General features: G+C 43.3%; 1 protein-coding gene across 1 annotated transcript in view; it reads right to left on the bottom strand.

The window, feature by feature from the left end:
- TMEM132C (transmembrane protein 132C) overlaps positions 1 to 17,251 on the bottom strand; it is a 388,356-nt gene that overhangs the window by 5,678 nt on the left and 365,427 nt on the right. The window contains exons 6-8 of the mRNA XM_060193293.1: positions 13,633 to 13,838; positions 10,834 to 11,107; positions 9,091 to 9,282 (exon numbers count right to left, since the gene is read on the bottom strand). Of these exons, the coding sequence (XP_060049276.1) occupies positions 9,091 to 9,282; positions 10,834 to 11,107; positions 13,633 to 13,838 (672 nt within the window). The remainder of the gene's footprint in view (positions 1 to 9,090; positions 9,283 to 10,833; positions 11,108 to 13,632; positions 13,839 to 17,251) is intronic.

Below are 17,251 nucleotides of genomic sequence, written 5' to 3'. Positions count from 1 at the left end.
TGGAGTTTTCTTTAGAGCCTTGTGGATGTCACATTGAGAGCTTATAAGAAACAAAGAACATCATGGAAATTCTGCAAGCCGTTAAGAAGTAGAAATGAGGAATACCAAAGGAGACCACCTGGGACTGCAACAAGACAGGACAAGAACGACTTCAGGAGCCCACCAAATCACCGGTGAGTGCAAACACCTGTGGCTTGTGGACAGAGAGGAGCCTAGGGAGAGATTAAGTGGATGATAACAGTCCAGCAGTTTACCAGTTGAGACACCACCTCCAGTCTCTTTTACCAACAAAAAGAGGGCTGAATGGAGGAGAGGACTCCCTTGAGACTCACCAAATGCAACTGTGAGTCTCCATTGCTGCTGCCCTCAGAATCTGGAGCAGCGTCAGGGAGGCTCTGTGCTGACATCAGGGGACAGAGAACTAATGATGAAACTCAGGAGAAGATCTATATGTCGGTGGCCTAGTGGTGGGGCTGTGAAAGTCTCTTTGCATAACCACTGGATTATCTCTGCCCCACCCTGAATTATCTCTTGGTCAGGAGTCAGTGATTAAGCTAAGAAGCCTACTTATAGTTTAAAAGCCCTCAGACTCCCATAGACTACAGGGAAGAAAAAGAGCAAAAGAGGCTTTTAAGCCAGTGAGCTCCAACTCAGGGATTAAAACAATATTGAAACAACTGTCAATTTCCACAAATGTAAACCCTTTAATTACCTTACTTAGACACAAGTCAATCCAGGCAATAGTGATCAGTAATTTGAAAAGTACTGAGAGAAGGACCTTATAACATACTATATAGAATGGTTAAACAAACAAGAAGAAATATTGGAGAAATGAACCAGGACAAGTGTCCAGCTAAAAGCCACCCAAAGGTTGAAGCACAAAATCATGAGGTCAACATCCAAACATTAGTTAAGGAAATAATCACAGCAGTGAGTAAAGAGTTTGAAAGAATTGTCATCAGAAATGCAGAAACAACAGATGAGACCCTGGAAGAAAGCACTAATTATCTCAAGGTTATTAGAGAGTTGAAAGCTGAAATAACTAAGCTAAGAACACAACCAGCTGAACAAAATAAAACAGTATCAGAACAGGGTAACAAAACAGATGAAGACCAGAAAACAGTAGAGGGGAGAGAGAATAGAATAAATGAAGCTGAAGACAGAATTAGCAAGATTGAGGATGAATTAGAGACAAAAAGAAGTAAGAGATCTCAAAAAGAGATTGAGAGGTACTGAAAACAACAATAGAGACCTATGAGATGACTTCAAAAGAAATAATATATGCATTATTGGCTTACCAGAGGAAGAAAGAGAGGGAGAGGAAGAAAGCATTCTTCAGGCCATAATAGCTGAAAACTTCTCTATTCTAGACAACATCAAAGACATAAAGGTTCAAGAAGCAAAGAGGGTCCCAAACAGAATTAACCTAATTTTAAAGGCACCAAGACACATCATATTTAAAATGGAAAGGAATATGGATAAAGAAAGGATCCTGCAAGAGAAAAACAGAGAGTCACCTACAGAGGGACACCCATAAGATTAGCAACAGACTTCTCCACACAAACACTACAGGCCAGAAGAGAATGACAAGATATCTATTGAGTGCTCAAGAAGAAAGGTTTTCAACTATATCCTGCTAGACTATCATTAAGACTAAATGGAGGCATAAAAACCTTCTCAGACAAGCACCAGTTGAAGGAATCAACTATTGCCAAACCTGCCCTGAAAGAAGTTCTTAAAGGTCTTCTATAAACAGTCTGAGCACCATAAATAGGCCATCTATCAGAACAATCTAAAAATCTACAAGAATAGTGTTAAAATATCTTCAATCTTTGATATCAATAAATGTCAATGGCCTGAATTCACCTATTAAAAGGCACAGAGTGGGAAGATGGATAAGAAAACACAACCCAACAATATGCTGTCTACAGGAAACCCACCTAATGCAACAAGACAAACACAGGCTCAAAGTGAAAGGGTGGAAAACTATCATACAAGCCAATGGCCCACAAACAAGGGCAGGAACAGCTATTCTTATATCTGACACGATAGAATTTAAAATAAATAAGATTTAAAAAGATAGAGATGGACACTACTTAATGCTCAGTGGATCAGTCAATCAAGAGGACTTCACAATTATTAACATCTGTGCACCCAATGAGAAGCCATCTAAATATATCAAACATCTACTGAAAGAGCTATAGCAATATATCAACAGCAACACAGTCATAGTAGGGGATTACAACACCCCACTCTCTCAACTTGACACATCATCCAGGCAGAAAATCAATAAAGACATGAGGGAGCTAAATGAGGAGGTAGATAAAATAGAACTATTGGACATTTTCAGAGTCATTCATCCCAAGAAACTGGAATACACATTTTACTCAAGTTCACATGGGTCATTCCCAAGGATAGACCATATGTTAGGCCACAAAGACAGCATCAGCAAATTCAAGACTATTGAAATCATCCCAAGCATCTTCTCAGACAACAGTGGAATTAAACTAACACTTAACAATCAACAAAGATTAGTAATAGTCCCAAAATGTGGAAGCTCGATAGTACACTACTTAACAACTACTGGGTCAAAGAGGAAATCAAGGAAGAAATCAAAATGTTTTGAGAGTTCAGTGAAAATTAAGACACCAGCTATCAAAATATTTGGGACACAGCTAAGGCAGTACTGACAGGGAAGTTCATAGCCATACAAGCACATATTGCAAAACAAGAAAAAGCACAAATAAACAGCCTGATTGCACATCTTAAAGACCTAGAAGAAAAAGAACAAAGGAACCCTAAAGCAACCAGAAGGACAGAAATCATTAGAGTTAGGGGAGAAATCAATAACATTGAAAATAAGAAAACCATACAAAAGATCAACAAAAGTCAATGTTGGTTCTTTGAAAGAGTGAAAAAAATTCACAAACCTTTAGCCAGACTCACAAAACAAAAAAGGGAGAAGACTCAAATAAATCGGATAGTAAATGAAACAGGAGATATCACAATAGACACTGCAGAAATTCAGCATATCATGCGAGGCTTCTATGAACAATTATATGCCACCAAGCTAGAGAATGTGGAAGAAATGGCCAATTTCCTAGATACCTATAAACTTCCAAAATTAAGAAAAGAGGAAACAGATAACATGAACAGGCCCATCACAGCTAATGAAATTGAAAAAGTTATCAAAAAGCTTCCCAAAAATAAAAGTCCTGGACCAGATGGTTTTACAAATGAATTCTACAAAACCGTCCAAGAAGAACTAATACCTCTACTTTTAAAAGTCTTCCAGAAGTTTGAAGACACTGGAATACTCCCTGCCAGCTTCTATGAAGCCAACATCACTCTGATACCAAAAGCAGACAGGGACACAACCAAAAAAGAAAACTACAGACCAATATCTCTGATGAACATAAATGCAAAAATATTGAGCAAAATTCTATCCAACCAGATATAGCAATATATTAAAAAGATTGTTCATAATGACCAAGTGGGGTTTATCCCAGGCATGCAAGGTTGGCTTAATATACATAAATCAATCAATGTGATTCACCACATCAACAAAAGCAAGACCAAAAACCACATGGTCATATCAATAGATGCAGGGAAAGCCTTTGACAAAATACAACATCCCTTTATGATCAAAACACTACAAAAAATGGGAATAGATGGAAAATTCCTGAAGATAGTGGAGTCTATATATATAGCAAACCTACAGCCAACATCATACTCAATGGTGAAAAACTGGAAGCATTTCCCCTCAGATCAGGTACTAGACAGGGATGCCCACTATCACCATTACTATTTAACATAGTCTTGGAAGTTCTTGTCATAGCAATATGGCAGGAGCAAGGAATTAAAGGCATACAGATTGGAAGAGAAGAAGTCAAACTCTCCCTATTTGCAGGTGACATGATAGTATACATAGAAGAACCTAAGGAACCCAGCAAGAAGCTTTTGGAAATCATCAGGCAATACAGTAAGGTGTCAGGCTACACAATTTACATTCAAAAGTCAGTGGCATTCCTCTATGCAAACACTAAGTTAGAAGTTGAAATCCAGAAATCAATTCCTTTTACTATAGCAACTAAAACAATAAAATATCTAGGAATAAACCTAACCAAAGAAGTGAAAGACTTGTATACTGAAAATTATGGGTCACTAATTATGGGAAATTGAAACAGACACAAAGAAGTGGAAAGATATTCCATGTTCATGGGTTGGAAAAATTAACATCATCAAAATGAATATACTACCCAGAGCCATCTACAAATTTAATGCTATCCCCATCAAGATCCCAAATACAGTTTTAGGAGAATAGAACAAATGCTACAAAAGTTTACCCACCCGGAACCAGAAAAGACCTACAATTACCAAAAAAATCTTGAGAGGAAAGAACAGAACTGGAGGCATTACACTCCCAGATCTCAAATTGTATTATAGGACCGTTGTCATCAAAACTGCTTTGGTACTGGAACATGAACAGACACACTGATCAGTGGAATAGAATTGAGAGCCCAGACGTAAGCCCCCACACCTATGGACTTTGACAAAGGGGCCCAGACTATTAAATGGGGAAAGCAGAGTCTCTTCAACAAATGGTGTTAGAAAAAATGTGTTGAAACATGCAGAAGAATGAAACTGAAACACTATATTTCACCAAATATAAAAGTAAATTCCAAATGGATCAAGGACTTGGATGTTAGACCAGAAACTATCAGACACTTAGAGGAAAATATTGGCACAACTCTTTTCCACATAAATTTTAAAGACATCTTCAATGAAACGAATCCAACTACAAAGAAGACTAAGGCAAGCATAAGTCTATGGGACTACATCAAGTTAAAAACCTTCTGCACAGCAAAAGAAGCCACTACCCAAACCAAGAGAACCCCTCACAGAATGGAGAAGATCTTTATGTACCATACTTCAGACATGAGTTTAATAACCAAAATATATAAAGAGCTTGCCAAACTCAACAACAAGAAAATAAATGACCCCATCCAAAAATGGGGAGGGGACATGGACAGAATATTCACCACAGAAGAGATCCAAAAGGCTGAGAAACACATGAAAAAATGCTCCAAGTCTTTGATTGTCAGAGAAATGCAAATAAAGACAACAATGAGATACCACTTCACTCCTGTGAGAATGTCATACATCAGAAAAGGTAACAGCAGCAAATCCTGGAGAGGTTGTGGGTCAAAGGAACCCTCCTGCACTGCTGGTGGGAATGTAAGTTGGTCCAGCCTCTGTGGTGGACAGTCTGGAAAACTCTCAGAAGGCTAGAAATGGACCTGCTCTATGATCCTGCAACTCCTCTCCTGGGTATATACCCTAAGGTACCTATCACACCTATTCAAAAAGATCTATGTACACATATGTTCTTAGCAGCACAATTTGTAATAGCCAAAACCTGGAAGCATCCCAGGTGTCCAACAACAGATGAGTGGCTGAGCAAGTTCAGGTATATATACACAGTGGAATACTACTCAGCTATGAAAAATGGTGACTTCACTGTTTTCAGCTGATCTTGGATGGACCTTGAGTAATTCATAAGTGAAATAAGTCAGAAAGAGAAGGATGAATATGGGATGATCTCACTCTCAGGCAGAAGTTGAAAAACAAGATCAGAAGAGAAGACACAAGTAGAACCTGAACTGGAATTGGCATATTACACCAAAGTAAAAGGGGTTTGGGGGGGAAGAATACAGGTTCAAGAATGATGACAGAGGACCTAGTGGGGGTTGTATTGTTATATGGAAAACTGAGAAATGTGATGCATGTACAAACTATTGTATTTACTGTAGAATGCAAACAATGAATTCCCCATTAAAGAAATTAAAAAAAAAAAAAGAAGTTTGAAAGAAATTAAGGGTTGGAGAGATATCATAATGTTTCTGCAAAAGATTTTCATGCCTGAGGCTCTGAGGTCCCAGGTTCAATCCCCTTCACCTCTAAAAGCCAGAGCTGAACAGTCCTCTGATCTAGGTCATTGCCAGGATCATCTGTTGGCTCTACTTTCAATCCTGAATCCCACAAGGTAATTGATTGTTCAAGGACATTTTCTTGTCTCTAGTCCCAGTTAGAAAATGTCAAGGGGTGAAAACTCTCTAGAAGTAGCCTTCAACTAACTGACCACTGACAACAGAGTTTGTATGCTATTCAATTCCTACTTCTCCAGATCAAGAACTCTCCTAGCCTCTTCTCTATTTTAGATAGACAGAGACAGAAACAGAAACAGAAACAGAGGAAGACACACACACACACACACACACACACACACACACACACACACACACACGGACACTAAAGATTTTTTCAATGCAGTTAACTCCACGCTCAAACCTCAGTCATGCACATGGCAGAGCATTACATTTTATTATTGTTGTTGTTATTATTTTGCTACCAGGTTCATCTCTGGGGCTCTGTGCCAACACTATGAATCTATTGCTATCAACAGCCATTTTTTTCTCTTTCTGTTTTTATTTGACAGGACAGAGAAGTTGAGAGAGGGAAGACAGAAAGAGAAAGACACTGGCAGACCTGCTTTACTGCAGGTGGGGAGCAGGGGCTCGAACCCTGGGTCCTTGCACACAGTATGATGTATGCTTAACTGGGTGTGCCACCACTAGGCCCCCAAAGCAACACATTACTCAAGTGAACTATTTCAACATCCCAATTCTTTGCCTTTTCTATGGTAACTGTGTCTGTAGTAAGCTGAGAAGGTCCAGAAACTCCAGTGTGTGTGTGTGTGTGTGTGTGTGTGTTGTGTGTGTGTGTTGTGTGTGTGTGTGTGTGTGTGTTGGGTTTCCCTTTACCACCCAATTCAAACGCTTGCACGTGTATCTTTATCTCTGGCTCGAGGGTCCCAAAACCAAGATAAGAATGTATCCCCAGGGAGTCAGGCAGTAGTAGCACAGCGGGTTAAGCACAAGGACCGGCATAAGGGTCCTGGTTCAAGCCCCCGGCTCTCTACCTGCAGGGGAATCACTTCACAGGCGGTGAAGCAAGTCTGCAGGTATCTTTCTTTCCCCCTCTCTGTTCTGCCCTCCTCTCTCCATTTCTCTCTGTCCTATCCAACAAGGACATCAATAATAACTACAATAATAAAACAACAGGGGCAACAAAAGGGAATAAATTAAAAAAAAAAAAAAAAAGAATGTGTCCCAGTAGGTCAGTAGGTGTCACCTTCTTACGATCAACTCTACCTATAAGGACAGATGAGTCACCTACCAGACAAAACCCCTTCCGCCATCTAAATCAACACACGTATGCAAAGAGATTCCTCTTTTCACTTCCCACTTCCTTTAGAGCAGAAGCAGCCAAGGGCAAGTATCTGTTCTTGGTTTCAGGGTGGAGATAAAACACTTTCCACAGAGGATGTAAGCTGGTCCTGACTTATTTCTCTGTTGGAGCCAGTTTTTTTTTTTTTTTCCCTTTTTTCCACAAACTCCAGCGGGAGAAAATAACTCAATAGCAACCTGGCCCCATGGAACAGCAGGACCTCTGAAGTAAGCTCTCAGAACACCTCAGATTTTCCAGAGTCCATCTCCATCAACTCCACGGTGTGACTGAGACTGAATTCTCCCTCCCTCCCATTACCTCATCACAGTGAGGTTGGAACATGGGGTTTTCTCAGGAGAAATCAATGCATTTCCCCAAAGAGGAGAGATTCTGAGTGAGTCGAAAATAACACACACCTGGGAATGATCTAGAGCTGATGTCCTGTCAGAAGTCATGCTTGCAAAGCAGGTGAAGTCCACCCACAGGTTCCCCTTGGGACCTCCCCTAAGTTGATGCAGACAGATGCCTCAGCCTGGATCAGGGCTGGTGACCTTGACCCATGACAAGGAGATTGGAATAATACCAACTGGTTCCTAATCAGTGCCCTGTCCACAGCAAAGAGCTTTCTGCTATTTGTTGTTGTTGTTATTTTTTATTTTAATTTATTTATAAAAAGTTTTTTTTTTATGGTGGTGCTGGGGACCTCAGAACTTCAGATGTGAAAGTGTTTTTTTTTTTTTTTTTTGCATAACCATCACATGATCTCCCTGGTTCAAAGTCCACTGGTTTATTTTCATTTTTTTTTCTCATTAAATGTGTATTGTTGTGTTGCACAGATGGGTGAGTGCATCCAACACTGTCTCTTTTAGTCTGACTTATTTCACTTTGCAGGACCCTCTCCAGTGAGCTTCTTCTGTTTTGCCATGAACAGCAACCTTTCACCATTTTCACAGCTAAATTGGATCCCATTGCGGAAACGCCTCACATTTCCTAGCCAGTCACCTATGGACAGGCCCTTTGGCTGCTTACATATTCCATCTATGGTAAATGACTGACGGTGCTGTCAGCCTGGGGCTGGGTATTACTTCCTGCACGAATGTCTCCAAGTGGGGTTGCTGGATCAGGTGGTAGCTCTGTCTTTAGCTTCTAGAGGGAGCTCCATAGCATTTCCCCTCCCTCTCTCCCTCCCTCCCTTCCTCTTTCCCTTTCTCTCTTCCTTCCTTCTTTCTATTTTTTTTTTATTGCCGCCAGAGTTATCACTCTAGGTGGGTATTCTTTCCTATTTTATTTAATAAAGAGAGAGAGAGAGAGAGAGAAATTGAGAGGGAAGAGAGGAAAAAGAGAGGGAGAGATAAAGAGAGACACCCGAAGATCTGTTTTACTGCTTGTGAAGCTTCCTTCCTGCAAGTGGGGAGTGGGGTCTTGAACCTGGATCCTTGAGCATGGTCATGCATGTGCTCAACTGGGTGCACTATGGCCAGACCCCGGATTTTCCAGAATGTTCACACCAAATTTACATCACCATAAAAGGGTATCACAGTTGTGAAAGAAAGGTGTGATTGGAGGTTCAACAGATCTCTGCTCCTGAGAAGAGATGGCTGTAGCAGGTGGAAAAATGGGGCCAGGAGCTCTGACCAGGAAGCTGGTGAAATCATATCTTTGTCTGCAGTGACGTGGCTTCTCTTCTGTAAGCTGGATTGGGCCCTACCCCCCAGCCCCAGACTTCCCTTCCCCTTACCTGCTGCTGACTCAAACAGACCTGTACTGCTTTCTCTAGCCCTAGCATCTGGACTCTCCTACCTGTTTGGGGGTTCGAAGCAGCTCCTCGGCCAGGGTCACAGTGGTGATGACCTTGCTGTTCTCCGCACTGGGGTAGAGGGTGGCAGTCAGCCCTGCCACCAGCTGGATGGCCAAGTCTGTCACAGACACTTTGTCCTCTAGTACGGTCACCGTCTTCTCTGCCAAGATGGAGTCAGACAGAGGGGACAACACCTGTGGGAGTTGGTGAAACAGAAGATAAGTCCATCACCTGTTTCCAGGAGCCAACGCCCATGTTCAGCGGGGAAGCAAGTACAGAAGCCAGACCTTCCACCTTCCGCACCCCATAAAGACCCTGGGTCCATGCTCCCAGAGGGATAAAGAATAGGAAAGCTATCAGGCGAGGGGATGGGATGCAGAATTCTGTTGGTGGGAATTGTACTCCTCTTATCCTATGGTCTTGTCAATATTTCCACTTTGTAAATAAAAGTAAATAAATAAATAAATAAATAAATACAATTCTAAAAAGATGCAGTTGGCTGCAATCCCAGCCCCCAGCCCCCCCCCCACAAACTGGATGTTGTAATCAAAGTGACCTTGGCAGAATGCTTAAGAGCTACTGCACCTGCCAACGAGTCCTTTCTCTGACCCTGCTCCAAGTGTACTCACTTGATATAGAAAGGAGACCTTCAAGTTTGTGCCTATTCTTTTAAACTTGTTGCTGTCAGGTGGTCAAAAAATGTATAAAAGCAATAGCCCAGGGAGTTGGGCAGTAGTGCAGTGGCGTTAAGCACACATGGCGCAAAGCGCAAGGACCGGCTTAAGTATCCCTGTTGAAGCCCCCGGCTCCCCACCTGCAGGGGAGTTGCTTCACAGGTGGTAAAGCAGGTCTGCAGGTGTCTATCTTTCTCTCCTCCTCTTTGTCTTCCCCTCCTCTCTCCATTTCTCTCTGTCCTATCTAGCAATGACGACATCAATAGCAACAACAATAATAACCACCACAACAATAAAAAACAAGGGCAACAAAAGGGAAAATAAATAAATATAAAAAAATTTAAAAAGCAATAGTCCTAGATATATGTATACACATGGATAGATAGATTTTGGGAGGAATATTGCAGTTCCCGCTGGAGGGGGATGGGGACACAGAACTCTGGTGGTGGGAATGGGTTTGGAATTGTACCCCTATTCATCTTGTAATTTTGTAAATCACTATTAAATCACTAATAAAGTTTTTTTTTTAAGCAATAGCCCTAGTTTTTCCTGAGCTCAGTGTTTTTTGTTGTAGTTGTTTTTTTTTTTTTGCCTCCAGGGTTATTGCTGGGGCTTGGTGCCTGTGCTACAAATCCACTGCTCCTATGGCCATTTCTTCCTTTTTTTTTTTTTTGATAGGACAGAAAGAAATTGCAAAGGGAGGTGGAAGATAGGGAGAGAGAGTAGCATAGATATCTGCAGACCTGCTTCACTGCTTGTGAGGCGACCTCCCCAACAGGTAGGGAGCTGAAGACTCGAACCAGGATCCTTGCGCTGGTCCTTGCACTTCACACTATGTGCGGTTAACCTGGTGAGCTACCTCCCGGCCCCCCAGGTTTTTTAACATAAGTTCGCTGGCCCTGCAGTCATTAAATAAACACTGCTTTCTACTGAATTGCCTCAGCGTGTCCTGTTCTTCTGTGTAAATATCCCACAACATGCGCATCTCTGGAATCACCCCCGTGCCACCCCCTTCTCCACCGTCCATGGTGACAGTGTTCATGCTGGGAAGGTGAGAAGCCGGCTCCCTACCTGGATGGTGGTCATCCCGACCTCCCGGCCGACCAGGATCCTGCTGTCCTGCAGCATGGCCACGTGGGGTTCCTCCAGCTTCATGAAGTCGGCCACCAGGTGCGTGATGTCCAGCTGCCAGTCGGGAGTAAGCAGGTGGCTGTGCGGTGCCCAGGAGCCTGCGCCCTCCGCCACGAACTGGGTGAGCACACGCACCATGGCACGCTGGTACTGCAGGGCGCAGCCCCGGCCCCGCCGCTCGTCCTCGTCCTCATCCTCGCTCTCCCGGGTGGGCCTGGGGTGAGGATGGGGGACAGATGTTGGGGTCAGAGGAACAGAAGCCCCCCCAACACCAAAGAGACAGCATTACTTGAGACAGGAGCCTGGGCCAGCGCTGCCACAGGACAGACAGCTAAGCATGTCCTCCTTGGAGACAGTTACAGTCAGAAATCTTAAGAACGCACAGTTGCAGGTGCCCAGTGGTGATATACTAGGTTGAGCACACATGTTATCATGTGTAAGGACACAGGTTCAAACCCCTGGTCCTCACCTGCAGGGGGAAACTTGACAAGTGGTGAAACAGTGCTGCAAGTGTCTCTCTTTAAGAAAGATTTCTTTTATTTATTAATAAGAAAGATAGGAGAGAGAAAGAAACAGACATCACTCTGGTACATGTGCTGCTGGGGATTGAACTCAGGACCTCATGCTTGAGAGTCTAATACTTTATCTATTGTGCCACCTCCTGTACCACTTCTCTTTCCTTCTCTATCCCTCCCTCCCCTCTCAATTCTCAGTGCAGGCACCAAACCCACATAAAATAATTTAAAAAGGCAGAGGGTAGATAGCATAATGGTTATACAAACAGACTCTCATGCCTGAGGCTCCAAAGTTCCAGGTCCAATCCTCCGCACCACCATAAGCCAGAGCTGAACAGTGCTCTGGTTAAAAAAAATTAAAAACAGAAACAAAACCAGAAACAAAATAATAAAAAAAAACCCTCACATTGTCTATGTTAGAAACTATACAGAGGGGTTTACAGTTAACAATACTTATACACTTTCCCCATATTTGTGAGTTACTCTCTTCTCTGATCCAGCTTTCTAGTCCTTTTTCCAACTATCACACCATCTCCCCAGACAAAAACTTAGGTCACTGTCAGACTCAGGCAAAAATTAGTAAAGTCATGGGCCCCTTGGACTATACCTAATATAGACCTACTAGCTTTTTCCAAAATGGAGACCCTAAATCTTCATCTGCAATATTCTTGCCTTTAGGTTCATGATTAGCCAACAATTTGTTCTGCTTTCTCTCTTAACTCTTTTTCAGCCACCAGGTTCCAGATGCTACCGTGATGCCCACTGGGCTTCCCTGGGCAGACGACCCCACCAATGTGTCCTGGTTCTCTGTCTCTCTTAGCCCTGCCCCACTAGAGAAAGAGAGAGACAGGCTGGGAGTATGGATCAACCTGTCAATGCCCATGTTCAGCGGGGAAGCAATTACAGAAGCCAGACCTTCCACCTTCTGCACCCCATAATGAACCTGGGTCCATGCTCCCTGAGGGTTAAGGAATAGGAAAGTTTTCAAGAAAGGGGATGGGATGCGGAACTCTGGTGGTGGGAATGTGGAAATGTACCCCTCTTATCTTATGGCCTTGTCAATATTTCCATTTTATAAATACATTTAAAAACTGTTTTTTTTTAAAAGAGAAACTATCCAGAAAGTAGTTAATGGCTGCATGTGGCTATAGGGAACACAATCAGCAACATGAAATGAATCTATTAATGAAATGCCTCAACCTCAAGTACGCCATAGCCATGTGTGCTCCTGACTGCTGAGTATGGAATAGCACATGGTTCTAGAACATTCTGTCACATCAGAAAGTGACATCTCTGTGCTCTGCTAGCAAGTTCTGGAGACCAGTTCCCATTCTGCTATCCCCTATGGGTGAGCTCATTTGCTCTCCTAAGGTTTGAGGCAAAACTGTAATTAATTAATTAACTGGCTAGAGACAGAGAGAAATTAATAGGAAAGGGAATTAGTTAATTAACTAATTAATTAATAGGAAGAGAGAGAACAAAAGAGATGGGGGGGACGACATATGCAGCACTGCTTCACTGATTGTGAAGCTCAGCCCCTGCGGGTGAGTCATGAACCCACTGGGGTCCTTGCACATGATAATAACGCCTGGCACTTTTTTTATGGAGCTTTCAAAGTTTATATTGACCAAGCTCAGAAAGAAAAGAAAAGAAAAAAGAAAAATAAAGGATGGTTTAGATAAAATCAACCCAATCTCAACTTCTCAGGAGGTGAGAGAAAGAACTTCTGTTATCACTATTTTTTTTGGAGAGGGGGCGGGTTGCTTTCAAGACAACCTATAGAAAACCAAAGGTAGAGCAAAATATATAAAAATATAGATAGCTAGCTATAGAAATAATAGTCAACCCATATCTGTGACAGTGAGAGAACTACTGCAGTTCCAGTGGACGGAATGGGGACACAGAACTCTGCTGGTGGAAATGGTGTGGAATTATATCCCTGTTATCTCATAATTTTGTAAATTGATATTAAATCACTAATAACAATAATAATAAGAAAGAAAGAAAACCCAAGGTAGGGTGCAGAGAGCTTGGTTTGGTGCCACTGAATAGTCTTCCTTCTGGCTGGGCTAGCTTGGGGCCTCAGCTTCCCCAGGGGTTGCTATAAGGTCACAGGGCAAGATGGCTGCCCTGACCTCCAGCCTGCTGGACTTGGAGGGTCACAGTCAGGACCCAAAAGCTATGAGTCTTAGTGGTTCTGCTGTTATAGCCCTACCCCACTCACCTCTTACTGGTCACAATGGGGACCCTCCAGCCTTTAATCTGGCTAAGCTCTGTGTCAGAGACCTCGATCTGCAGGGGCAGCCTGGGCACCCACACAGTGATGTGCAGGGGGGCACTCAGGTACTGGTAGGTGAAGTTCACTGCTGCATCCACCTTGCCTTTGATCTCTTTGCCATTGACGAAGACATAGTCACAGTGGTCAGACACCTGCAGAGAGAGAGGGGAAATGGAGAAGCTTACTGGGCCATGGAGAATAGTCCCTTTCTGTGCGTTCTTTTTTGTAGCTGAACACACACACACACACACACACACACACACACACACACACACAATGTAAGTTCTTCTGAATGCAGAGCCTGAGGCAAGGATTTGGTGCAGTAGGTGTACGTGGGAGCTGGTCCCATGTAGCAGGGGCTAGAATTCCTTCCCACCTTCCTCTCTTTCTTTCTTCCTTTGTTCCTTCGTTCGTTCGTTCGTTCCTTCCTTTCTTTTTCTCTCAGGCATGAGAATTCCTTTGCATAACCATTATGTTATCTACCACCCCCATCTTTGAGCTCTTGATTCCTTACAAGAGCCCAGAAAAATGGAGGCAGCTTCACTGGTTGACTAAGTGGGTAGGTGAATGTATGAATAGGTGGTGAATGAATGAAGGGATAAATATGGGGGTGGATGGAGGGGTAGACACTAAATCACGAACAGATAGATGGGTGAGTGAGTAAGAGGAAGTGTAAGTAGGTGGAGGGATAGATATATGGATGAGTTTGTAAATGACTGCATGGATGGAAAGGACAGACAGGTGACTCATGGACAGATGGGGACATCAAAATGGATGGACAGAGTCCTTTCTTCATTGAGCATTTTTGCTTCAAAATAACCAACCAACCAACCAACCAACCAACCAACCAAGAATCTTGGGAGATGCAGTGAGAAACAGAAAAGATGGAAACAAGAAGAGCAAAAACAAAATAAGTGATTCTGAAAGCTTTCAGGAAGCTCTCATGTGACACACACACACACACACACACACACACACACACACACACACACACGGTAGAACAGAGAGAAGCAGAGAAGGAGAGGGCAGATAGGTAGAAAGGGAGATACCTGCAGCACTGCTTCACAGGTTGTGAAGCTTCCTCCGGTAGGTGGGAACTGGGGCCTTGAACTTGGGTCCTTGTGCATGGTAACATGTGCACCTAACTGGATGCACCACTGCTCTAGTCCTTTAACCTTTTTTTTTTTTTTTTGTAAGATCATCAACTGCTCTGAAAATCCATATAAAGCAGGGGGCCAGGTGGTGGCACACCTGGTTAAACACACATAGTTCTAAGTGCAAGAATCTGCACAAGGATTGGGGTTCAAGCCCCCCCCAGCTTTCCACCAGCAGAAAGAAAGGTTCATAAGTGGTAAAGCAGGTGTTTCTCTAGCTCCCTCTCCTTTCTCACTTTTTCTCTGTCCTAGTCAATAAAATGAAACAAAACAAAACAACAACAACCAGGAGTAGCAGTGCTGGCACTGAGCCCCAGCAATAACCCTGAAGGCAAAAAAAAAAAAAAAATTCTATATAAAGCAGATTCCTGCACAGAAACACACACAGGCAGTTTTGTGTCGCATCTCGGAGTTAATGAAGTCACTCATGGACTTCACATATTGAGCTTTAACTGCCAGTTGGGTCCTCTGTTCACCTGTGCAGATCACGTAGGCTGGGGGTGGGGGGGTGGATGGGGAGCAGTATCTCCTTTGGGGCGGATGCTGTGGGCCCCAGTGAAATAATATCAGATGTTGAACATTGAACTCCTCCTGCCACCTGCCCTTCCCCAGTTTCCTGAAACTCTGGATGACCACTCTGGGTCCAATTTGCATCTTCAGTTCACACTCCCATTTTGAAGGGCAGGTGTTGAGGACCAGGCTAGAGGATACTCTCCATCTGCTGGGGACAGTGACATGGAGCAGTGAAGGGGGTGAGGGCCAGTGGACAGGAGGCCAAGTTCATGCCCAGGGTCAAGAGAGTTTTAAAAATGTTTACGTAATGATTGGGGTGGGGGGTTGGGGAAGCAATTTCAGTGATTCTCCCAGACTTGTCATTAGCATGTAAACACTGTCCCACATTGGGGATGGTATTAGCATAATAGCCCAGCAAGAGTTCTATCAGTAATCACTTCTTTAATCAATGTTGTAATTTACAGACCATTGACTTTTCTCATTTATTACCTTCCTGAGCTGGGAAGGTGGGAGGAGGTGGGAACCGGGCTGCTCCAGAATATATAATGAAGAGGGTAGGGAGTCCTGGGGCACGATAGAGCCATTGTTCCCATCATTCCAGAAGGTGCCATAAATGTCTGGGGACGTCTCAGGACACATTAATCATCTCCTAAGTGGCCATCTGTGGAACCACAAAATGAGCTGGTTCCTGTGCCCAAAAGAGGAAAAGGGAGAAAGAAAGAGAGACAGAAAGAAATAAAGAAAGAGAGGAAGGGAGGGAGAGAGAGAGGAAGGAAGAAACAAAACAAAACACCACCAACAAGAGAACTCATCTCTGGTCCTTGGCTTCCTTCCTGGGAATCTTTCTCATCTTCGTTGTGGGTAAGCTAACTGTGGAGAAACGGTCCTTGCTGTTGTCCACTCTAAGGCTGAAATCACTCCTGATGGGGACTCAGTGGACCCTGAGTCAAGTTCAAGATCAAGGTGATGACAGATCTGGTATCTGATGAGAGCCTGTCTTCTGACTGCTATAGGATGTATAGGGAGAAAGGCACACGGCGGTCTGGATGCTATTGATGGGGCTGTGTCCTCATGGCATGTTCACATGCCAAAGATCCTGCTGCTGTGGAATATATTCATAGTTCTCTATCACCTGGCTGCATGGGCCTGAGGATTACAATCCAAACTACAGTTCCCATGAAGCCTTGAGTGGCCTGTGACCCAATGCTGCCATGCCAACCTTGACCTATATAAACGACAAGACCAGTTCTCACTGGCCAACTGCAGAACAACCGAGGACTTAGAACTAAAACCTCCCAGACCCTCTCTCATCCGGGCTCCAATTTGCCATCCTTGGACGGTCTGGTCAAGTTTTTAGACCCCATTCCCCTTTCAGTTTCTGTTTATTTTTTTGTGTCTATTCCTAAATCCTTCTCTAATTCCAACACCCCAATGGTGGTTAAGACTCCCTTCCTAACCTGTCCACTTCATGTCAGACTTGACTAAACTCTAATACTGCCTACCCCCATAACACAAGCTCTTTTCTGACTTATTCTCACTGCCCCATGACTGTGTGCATTTTGTTTCAAAATTTTATTTATTTTAATGAGAGAGATTCAAAGAGAGAAAGACAGGCACAACAAAGCACTCCTCAGCTCTGTTTATGTTGGTGCTGGGGGTAGAATCTGGAATCTCAGAGCCTCAGACATGAGAGTCCTTCTGCATAACCATTATGCTGTCTCCTCTGCTCAATTATGCAAGTTCTACTAGCCTATCACTTCACCTGGAACCCCTAAGACTCCACCCACCCATCACAGGAGTCCCCAGAGGCACACAGACATTCCGTCTAGAACATGACCCTTTTGTCATTGTTACTATTTAGCTTTAAGGCTTTCAAAGCCCCCTCTTCTCAAACAGCT

The sequence above is a fragment of the Erinaceus europaeus genome, chromosome 6, assembly GCF_950295315.1.
Source record: "Erinaceus europaeus chromosome 6, mEriEur2.1, whole genome shotgun sequence".
Lineage (NCBI taxonomy): Eukaryota > Metazoa > Chordata > Mammalia > Eulipotyphla > Erinaceidae > Erinaceus > Erinaceus europaeus.
The sequence above is the reverse complement of the archived record's forward strand: the minus strand, read 5'-3'. Positions and strand labels throughout refer to the sequence as shown.